Source organism: Sinocyclocheilus anshuiensis, unplaced genomic scaffold (genome assembly GCF_001515605.1).
Source record: "Sinocyclocheilus anshuiensis isolate Anshui unplaced genomic scaffold, SAMN03320099.WGS_v1.1 scaffold242, whole genome shotgun sequence".
In the NCBI taxonomy this organism is placed as follows: Eukaryota; Metazoa; Chordata; class Actinopteri; order Cypriniformes; family Cyprinidae; genus Sinocyclocheilus; species Sinocyclocheilus anshuiensis.
Genome location: NW_015546053.1, coordinates 1,085,824 through 1,095,790, shown reverse-complemented (window position 1 = coordinate 1,095,790; position 9,967 = coordinate 1,085,824). Strand labels below are relative to the sequence as shown.

Below are 9,967 nucleotides of genomic sequence, written 5' to 3'. Positions count from 1 at the left end.
GGAAAGAGGGGAGGTACAAGAAGAGGGACTGGTGATAGGACAGGAGTAAATGATGAAAGATGTCACCAATAAACTGCTGGTGAGGGAAAAAGACAAGCTTTTCAAAAGTTCCAAGTTACCTTCACCTTGCCATAGATTCAAGCAAGATACTGTATGTTCTTTGATCAACGTCCTTATAGGTCCCACATTCCTTTGAACTTGGATTTTAAGGTTAGGCATACAGGGCTGTGAGAGGACCTTAAACATCACTCTTATGAGTCTGATAATGGAGAAAGGATTTTGTTCGCTACTTGAAATCTTCTTTCAGGACCAACTAAATATCTAGGAACATGTCTTACTTGGCAGAACCTTATCACCCATTTCGCTTCATTAAGTAGGACATATTCCTGGATCAACATAATTGTGCAGGAACACCATTCCTATTAAATAGTACTTAAGTTAGTTATGGGAAAAGAGCTGGTTGGAGCTTCAACATCTTTATTTTCAACCTACAGTAAAAGTAGGATTATAACTATGTTTGTTTGACTTTTATGTTCTTACAGAACTAACAAAAGGTCCAGGGACATGTCCAACTTCAAAGTCACCTAGTCTATTCCCCAAAGCAGAAACCAAAAACTTATGGCAGGTGTCCTTATCCTTGTTCCAAGAGATCAACCTTCCTGTAGATTTAGTTCTAACCTTGCTTCCAATTAACCTACATGCAATTTTCAACTAAACCCAAGGAAATGTATTAACTGGCTCAGGCATATTGGAGTTGAAACTAAGCTCTGCATGATGGTTTTTCTTCCTGAACAGGGATGAGGACATTTGCCCCAGGGTTTTGGCTTGTCCTATGTGAGTACCCACCTTTCATAGTTCTGTAGAAGGGTTGACCCAATAATTAAAACCCTGAGACCAGTGGATCTGGGTCACTTATAAGGGTTTATGGAGCAAATTGTTGGTCTATCTCTTACAAAGTCCTGAAATGTCCATACCTTTTCATCCAAATGAGAGGGTCCAGGTTATGTTGGTCCATCACCAGGCCGTTGGACCAATCTATTGCCCCAGATGTCCTGTGCAACTGTGTCATCGGGAGAGAGATATATCAAATGTAGTGTACCAGGGAGTGAGTAAACGAGAAGCACATTTGGATTTAAGAGATGTTGGCACACTGGTCGGCCTCTGCCACCTTCTTGTTGACTTACAGAGAACGTAATATGAGAGGACATGAAGACTGTTCTGGCCTCTCCAGTCTGACCTCTGTTCCACCAGAAATGTGTGTGTGTTTTCAAGCAGGCTTGGGGATGGATCTTAGACCAGTGGGATGGTATTGGCTGGAGTCTTAATATGAAAGGAAGAGGGGAATAGAGGAAGGGGAGGTGGGGTGGACATTTGGACGTTTAGCCGGTGGCCACATCACAACGGTGTGCTCACACAGATTCTGACAGAACAGGAGGGGAGGAGGGCACACGCACGCATACATGCCCTGACACACACACCATCACACACAGAGGCCTCCAGCACATAACACCAGCTGCCTTATTGCTCACTGACATTTTCTCTATCTATGTGTATGTCTGTCTGTTCTCTATCTATCTATCTATCTATCTATATATCTATCTATCTAGACAGCATAATTTACATTTTTAGACAAAACTTTACCCTCAGACTTAAATAATATTTTTCACTCTGACTTTCTCTTTCTCCACAGAGCCTCTAAGAGTCACATTATCCCCCAAGAACCTGAAAACAGGCATCAGCAGCACAGTTATTCTGTCCTGTGCCGTTCAGGGCTCGCCCCACTTCACCGTCTCCTGGTTTCGCAACACAGAACCCATCGTGCCTGACCAGCACTTCTCCATCCAGGGAGCCCACAACGAGACTCTCTTCATCACGGCAGCCCAAAAAAGACACTCAGGGGCATACCAGTGCTTCGCCACCCGCAAGGGTCAGACCGCACAGGACTTCTCCATCATACTGCTTGAGGGTGAGTGGAAAGAGTGGATAATGGAATAGCGCTGAAGGTTGTGGTTCTGATTCTAACTCTGCAGTGTACATTTATTTTTGGACATCAAAGTTCCAAATTTAGATTACTATGACTTTTAAGTTCACCCAAAAATGAAAATTAGTCCATGTTTAACTCATCCTCAAGGCATCCTAGGTGTATTTGACTTTCTTCTTTCAGACGAATCCAATCGGAGTTATATTAAAAATGATCCTTGCTCTTCCAAGCTTTATAATGGCATGGGCGGGCTTTTTGTTCAACAGTCTAAAAGTAGTCAAATAAAGCACATCCATCCATATTAAAACATGCCTCACATGGCTCCGGGGGGTGAACAAAGGCCTCCTGTAGCAAATCGATGTGTTTTTGTAAGAAAAATATCCATATTTAAAACAATATAAACACCTTTATTTCACTTCGGCTAACTGTTGCAGGCGGAAGCCGTTCCGGCGGATGACGTAGGACGTAGGCATAGCGAATGCATAGGTGATTAGTGGCGAATGCCGAAGCGCGACCGAGAGAGAACAAAACAAAACACCGGTCACAAATTAGAAGTACAAACCAGGATTTGTAAAGACAAATGTCGGAGGATTTCGATATATGCCAAGAGGAGACTGGTTTTCCTTTGGTAAAGTAAGAAACTTTGCTTCCTTTGCTCCTGTAAACAAATGTTGGTTTTCGTGAGACTCACACGCTCATGTGCTACACCTACGTCCAGCGGCATACGCCGGAAAGGCAGTCTCTCGTGAACACACGTACGACAGTTAGCGGAAGTTAAACAAAACTGTTTATATCATTTTAAATATGGATATTTTGTTTTTACAAAAACGCATCAATTCACTACAGGAGGCCTTTATTCACCCCCCGGAGCCGTGTGTGGCATGTTTTAATATGGATGGATGCGCTTTATTCGACTATTTGACTTTTGGAATGTTGAATAAAAACACTCGCCCGTGCCATTATAAAGCTTGGAAGAGCAAGGACAATATAACTCCGATTGGATTCTTCTGAAAGGAGAAAGTAATATACACCTAGGATGCCTTGAGGGTGAGTAAAACATGGGCTAATTTAAATTTTTGGGTGAACTAACCCTTTAATGAATGTGAAACACTGCACGAAGCAACAGCAGAACATATTTGGTGTTTAATATGCTGTACATAAACTATTAGAATCCAAGCAACTGAAATTAAAAATTATTAATGGGTATTCATACTGACCATGATTTGCAGCAAATAAGCAATTTTCTAAATGATTTCAAAATATATGACTATTAAAAATTAGGGCTAACAGAATAAAATAATTGTGCTAAATTAATTTGTGACAGTTTTAGAAAGCAGAATCAAACAGTAATAATTTTATAAATATTATATGTTTATTTATTTATTTTTTATTTAGCTGAAATTATCCACGGACCCTCAAGCACCCTCTTGCAGGGGTCCCCAGATTGTATACTGCTGGAATAAGTAAACTCGCATTTTGCGATTTTACAATTTAAATTTATTGCATGCAATTAAATGAACTTCAGACTAAATATTCAATAATTATATTTTTATTAATTAAATTTAAACACACTCAACATTACTTGCTTTTTCCACATCATTCAGTCATTCAGAGGCAAGACAACATTAGTGACATAAAATTTACCACTTTTGAACTCCTCTTGAAAAATTGAGCTGTTCTTATGAAATAAACATTTCAGCAGTGCACCATTCAAAGATTATGAAGTCTTCTATCTATATTCCGCTCTCTTTTTCCTGTCAGATGGCACCCCACGGATCGTCTCGTCTTTCAGTGAGCGCGTAGTAGCCCCTGGCGAGCCTTTCTCTCTCATGTGCGCGGCCAAAGGTGCATCTCAAGTCCAAATATCATTGCTTCCTATCAACTCAAGTGTCATTGTGTATGTGCGTGGGTGGGGTGGGTGGGTGTATGTGTGTGGGTGGAGCGTCTTATGTTGTTTGTTCATCACAGTGCTGTCACCTGTGCGTTTTCTCATTCTTTCCACTGTCAGATCACCCGTTTGTGTTCTCGGTATCTTTCCACTTCTCCTGTTTGTCTCTCCATCTGCTGAGTCTTTGTTCCTCTCTTTCACACATACACGGTGTTTCTGTCTCGATGTCGCCGGCTGGCTGGCACACGTGTGGTGTCCTGGCTGTTCTGGGACAGAGTAGAGATCTGGCAGAAGGGAAACGCCACCACGCCAAAAGAGAAAAGAGACACGTCAGCTAAGAAACCAGATTGAGAGGACAGAAGACAAGTTTAAACAGCATAGAAGGGTAGAAATGAGAGGAAAAATACTTAAAGGTGCATTAGGAGATTTTGGAAAATGCTAACTTTAGCCTGATAGCACTGAAAGCGAACGTCCCACCCTCTCTGCAATCCCTGTCCAAAGCCACACCCCCTGAACGCATATACGCTGACAGTCCAGAATACCAGAGACAACATTTCTACAATAGGCTACATCAGCGGTTCCCAATTCCAGTCCTCGCGCCCTTCCTGGAACACAGTTCATGCATGTAGCTCTCTTCTAAAGAGCTGGTTATCTGAATCAGGTTAACTAAGCGAGACTTGAAAAATATGCAGGAGGGGTGGTGAGGACTGGAATTGGGAACCGCTGGGCTACTTCATGTATCATTCACCAGTGAGAAAACTTTATACTACAGTTAGTAAAAGTACTACAATACCAGGAAGGATGATCGGGTTGTTGATGTTTGTCTGCCATTCTCGCTCTGTCTGCACAGCGTACGTGAATGCGCTGATGACGTATCCTGTCTGCGTGAACAGGGGGCGCAGAGGTATGCTAATTCATACGTTGACAGGCAGGTAGGAAAGCCAATTAAGATGCTCGGGCCGAGCATTTTGATTGGACGAACATTTCTTGGTTCTACGTCTTCCACAGAATATATAAATACAGATAAATACATTTAGACCACTTAACTTAATGATTGCTATCGGGATGTGAAGAGACTTTCAACCAGCATAACAAAAAAATGTTTTGGAAGACAATCACCTATTGCACCTTTAAAAACTCAAAGAAAAAACTCAAAGAAGAGAGGAGGATAGAAAGGTGAGGAAAAACTCAAAGTAGAGGAAAGGAGAGAAGTGGAGCAGAGAAAAGACAAGAGGACACAAATGGGGAAGCAAGTCAGAGTGGACTAAGACGAAATATGACTGACCACAGCTCATTTTTATGTGCAGTTTAGAAGTGTTTTTTATTATTATTAGAAGATAGAAGATTAGAAGACACCATAATAAAAAGCCAGTGGGAAAAAGATAATTTAAAGTAGCGATAAAATGTTTTCATCTGTATTATGATATATTGTGATTTCTTCTTTTTTCCTCTCTAATTCTGTATGAATTATTGAAAAAGTATGTACACCAGGGACTTGATTTTATCCATCGGTCACTGTTAGGATTTTGATATGTGGCCGTTTTGCTCAAAAATGAATGAAAACTTGTAGTCAGTTGTGGTTGGATGTTGTTTAAGCGGACTAAATTATATTGAGAAGTCTGGTATTCATCAACAGAGATAAGTCTGTCGTTTCCCCGGAAAATCAAGTTATGATGAGTTATTAGCAAGTTATGTAATTTTTGGGGACGCATACATTTACAAAGTAGATAGGGTGAATTTCATGCCAGTGTTAAATACTATCATGGAAATTCCAAGAAAAACAGTGGCAAATGTATATAGACTATCTAATCTATAAATTTTTCAATCTTTAGATTAGCAATGAGTAATGATTATTTCACAAAGCGGAATTCAAAGTTCTGCTCATGGTTACCTAGATAACTTGGTACTAAGTGCCTCAAAAAACTGATACTTTTTGGTACATTTGAAAGGGAGTAACAGTCTGACCTTGAATATCTTTTATATATCTGATGCCACTTACCTGACAAACATTGACAATTCCAGTAATAATTTTATCCACATAATCACTTGTTCTATCAACCCGATACCTTGTATACAAAGACTTCCAGTCAGAATGATAAATCCCATTGTGCCATCGCTCTCAAAGTTGCATTCAGTCAGTCAATCAGATTAAGTTTACAAGATCGAGACAGTTTTGGGCATATTATGCATCAGACGGTCAGTGAACGGACTGTGGGCAGTCCATGGGCGTGTCGTCTGAGCCTCAGACTAAGAGTGATATTGAGTCTTGTTGACAGGCCTCTTGAATACACCCTCTCGTCCTCTCTCTCGCTCTCTGAAATGTTTAATTATGACATATCTGTCTGCTTTAAGGAGACATGCCAGAACAATCATTGCAGTGAGAATGAGACCCTGTGCCAGGGAGCCACAGTTTTGCGCACGCATGCTGAATGATACCAACGCTCATGGCACACTCATAGAGTCTTAAAACACTACTGCCTGACTAATACACTCTGACCGCATTACGCTCATGAAAACCGTCAGCATTGACTTTCACGCACACCCTATTCATATCACGCACACGCTTTTATTCTTGAGATGATTGTTTAGCAACACAATATTTAGCAAACACAGACACCCGTGAGCAATCAGGCCCCGTTCTTCCTGTGAACAGCACAATAACTGTGCTCAGTTCCTGTCTGGATCCTTATCTAAGTTCATACATTCATATATTATGTTTGAGAACAAAAGAAAAATAGAGAAATAGAAAGACAGTCAGAGAATAACTGTGAAGAAGAGAGAAGAGGGATACTGTGCGACAGTCTTCTTGAATAATAGATCAGGGTTGACTTGTCAGAGCGGTGACTTCAAAGCACAACGCACACTGAGCTGAGAGAAAGGGAGAGAGAGCAACAGAAGAAAAGAGAGAGATACGAGGATGAGGAGTGGGCTGTTAGAGAGGATGAGAATATTTGTGTGCAAAAAATCTACATATGCCCCATCGACGATTTATAAACCGATCCACCCTCCATTTTGAGGCAAACAAAATGTCCTTCTACAGTACATCTTCTCGTTTTTCTGGTTCCTCTGTTTTTTTTACTCGTAAGCCACCTTGTCTCAGTTCTGACTCTTTCTGTTTCTTTTTGTTCTGCATCTTCAGGCATTGGCCATTCAAATCTTCACAGTGTCCCACCATCCATTTGTTCGTACACCCCTCCATCCACGTGTGTGATCTGAGAGCAGAGTCCTGAAGAAGTCAGCATTCTCTTTTTGCCAAAACAAAGAAAACAAAACAAAACAAACATGAATCGGTCATTACTAACCTTTTCAAATTCAGCAATGACTGGTTATGCTAGAAAGAACCAGAAGCTGTTAGCATATGCTAATCACATTAAAGGGCATTCGCACTGACAGCGATTTGCAGCAACAGAGTAAGTTGCAGCCATAGTTGGTGAGGTTACTAGAGACCAAAATTTGTGACAAATCTAAGCAAACTTTATGCAAATGCGCCGCGACTACCAGACAGTGGAGCTTACATGATCTGCTTCACGATTGAGCAGGAATGCGTACTAGCAATCGAAACAAGCCTAAGGTTAAATTTAATTCAAATCAAGTTTATTTGTATAGTGCATTTCATATAGTGCATATCATTTCAGAGCTGCTTTACATGAGATGCATATCTCTACATTACAATTACGAGTAATTTGTTTTGAGAGGTGACTGTCAAAGCAATGTCCATATGGCAGAAATGAACATTTCTAGGATAATACAGTTAGTTAATGACATGTATTCATGCAGAACACAATGAACACGATTAATTGAACACAATGACTACATGTTGTGATCATAATAATTACAATGTAAGGAAAATTTGGGAGTTTTGTTTATTTATTCAGATTTAGCGTTATCTGAGGTCCTCGCAAGAAGCCAGATCCAGACTGGAGCCTGTGCAGTCTAGTTATCTTGGGATGGGCATCCCGAGGTAGAAAGAAAAGCAGATAGAGAATAATTAGCATAGCTGCTTTTCGTGACTTTTCAAGAAAGGAATAATCATGTGCATTTGATCAGATACTGGAGTAGAAGCTTATGAGATGCATTATGTGAATGCTTGTCTAAAGAGATGTGTCTTTGATCTAGATTTAAACGGATAGAGTGTGTCTGAGCCCCAAACATTATCAGAAAGTTTATTCCAGAGTTTAGGAGTCAAATGCAAAAACGCTCTCCTTTTGTGGACTTTGCTATCACAGGTACTACCAAACGTTCAGAGTTTTGCGACCTTAAATAGTGTGATGGATTGTAGCATGATAGATGGCTGCTTTTAGAAGTACACTAGAGCTTAACCACTTGGGGCCTTATAAGTAAATAGCAATTATTTGTAATCGATACAGAACTTAATAGGTAACCAGTGTAGAGATTGTAAAATTTGGATGGTATGATCATATTTTCTTGACCTGGTAAGATCTCTAGCAGCTGCAGTTTGGATGAACTGCATTTGGGTTTACTGAAGACGCAGGACAACCACTTGGTAGTGCCTTACAATAGTCCAGTCTAGAGGTCATGAATGCATGAACTAGATTTTCTACATAAGATGTTTTGCCGGCTTTAGTTGGTTGAAGCTGACTTAGCTAATCTCCTAGCCTAGCTAACATGGTGTTTACCTGTTTAAGCTGGACTTAAATGCTAAAAAGTACCCCAAAGCCACCAAAACAGACCAGTCTGACCTGACAAGCTATATTTATTTATTTATTTATTACAAATATATTAATATTTTTTTGTTGTTGTTGTTTCAGTAGGGCAGTACAGCGAGTTGACAAGCTCTAATGATAAATTCGCTGTCAGTGTGAACGCCACCTTACACTTTTTTACACAAGCAGCAAAACATTATAGCCTTTATTGTTAAAAGCTATTCAGTAGCTGTTAGCATTTAGCTATTCAACCATAACTCTTTGATTTACCATGGCACAGTTTTGCTTAAGTAATTCTAAGGCCTCTGCTCTCGCAGTCCTCAATCCTTTAAATGTGTGTTTTGGGACGTTGCTATATATAAATGTGATGTTGTATTTTTACTCTGCCTACACAAACACATTAGGTTAGTATTTTATAGTTAAGATTACACCACACATTGCTTTACTATGAAATGCATTTACTTGGCGTATTAAGCTAACGGTACAGAAACACACCTTTGCTGAAATTATATAAAGGCATGGTTCGTCTCTACGATATGTGCCTATGTGCCAAGCTATGATGAATGATATGGTACAAGACACATTGAAACAGTAGATGCACACACCTATTACACCACATTCTCTGCGGATTGAAGAGCATTCTAACCCCCTCCTTCACATCCACCATTTGCTCTTCTCCTTTCTTCCGCCCACATTTCTCCCTTCTTTACCCCAAATACCCATGCAAAACCTGGTCTCCCATCTCCCTCTCATTCACTCCTTTCAATCTTCTCATTTACCCTTTTCTACCTGGCACATTCTCCCTCTTTTTTTGTCTTCCTCCGTTTTCCCCTCTCTCTCTCTCTCTCTCTCTTTCTCTCTCTCTCTCTCTCTCTCTCTCTCTCTCTCTCGCTTTCTCTTTCTTTCTCTTTCTTTTCTCTCTCTTGCAGGTCCTCCCAGTATCCGGGCCATGCGGAATATCACTGCTGTGGCCGGTCGCAACACTTTCATTAACTGTCGTGTGATTGGCTACCCCTATTACTCTATCAAGTGGTTCAAAGACGGGACAACGCCGTTGCCAGACAACCATCGTCAGGTGGTGTATGAGAATGGCACTCTGAAGTTGAGCGATGTGCAGAAGGGTGCAGATGAGGGGGCATATCTGTGCAGTGTGCTCATCCAACCCCAGCTCTCCATTAGCCAGACTGTCTACGTCACAGTCAAAGGTTAGTGATTACTGCTAATGAGTTTGGGGATGCTAACTGCCCCTTAAAAAAGCCACAAGCAAAACAAAACAAAAAGAGAAGGGTCCTCTACATTTGATTTGGGTCTGTTTATTCACAGGCTTTTAAGTGAGAAAAAAAAATCACACATATATATATATTATTGTTTCTCCTCTATGCCCCGTCTTTCTGAAACGCATCGATTTTTACAAAGCTCATCGGTCTGAAAAAG

General features: G+C 40.6%; 1 protein-coding gene across 1 annotated transcript in view; it reads left to right on the top strand.

The window, feature by feature from the left end:
* Positions 1–9,967, top strand: part of LOC107699210 (Down syndrome cell adhesion molecule-like protein 1) — a 138,567-nt gene that overhangs the window by 93,205 nt on the left and 35,395 nt on the right. Inside the window, exons 7-9 of the mRNA XM_016500407.1 lie at positions 1,691–1,966; positions 3,743–3,837; positions 9,411–9,738. Coding sequence (XP_016355893.1) covers positions 1,691–1,966; positions 3,743–3,837; positions 9,411–9,738 — 699 coding nt within the window. The remainder of the gene's footprint in view (positions 1–1,690; positions 1,967–3,742; positions 3,838–9,410; positions 9,739–9,967) is intronic.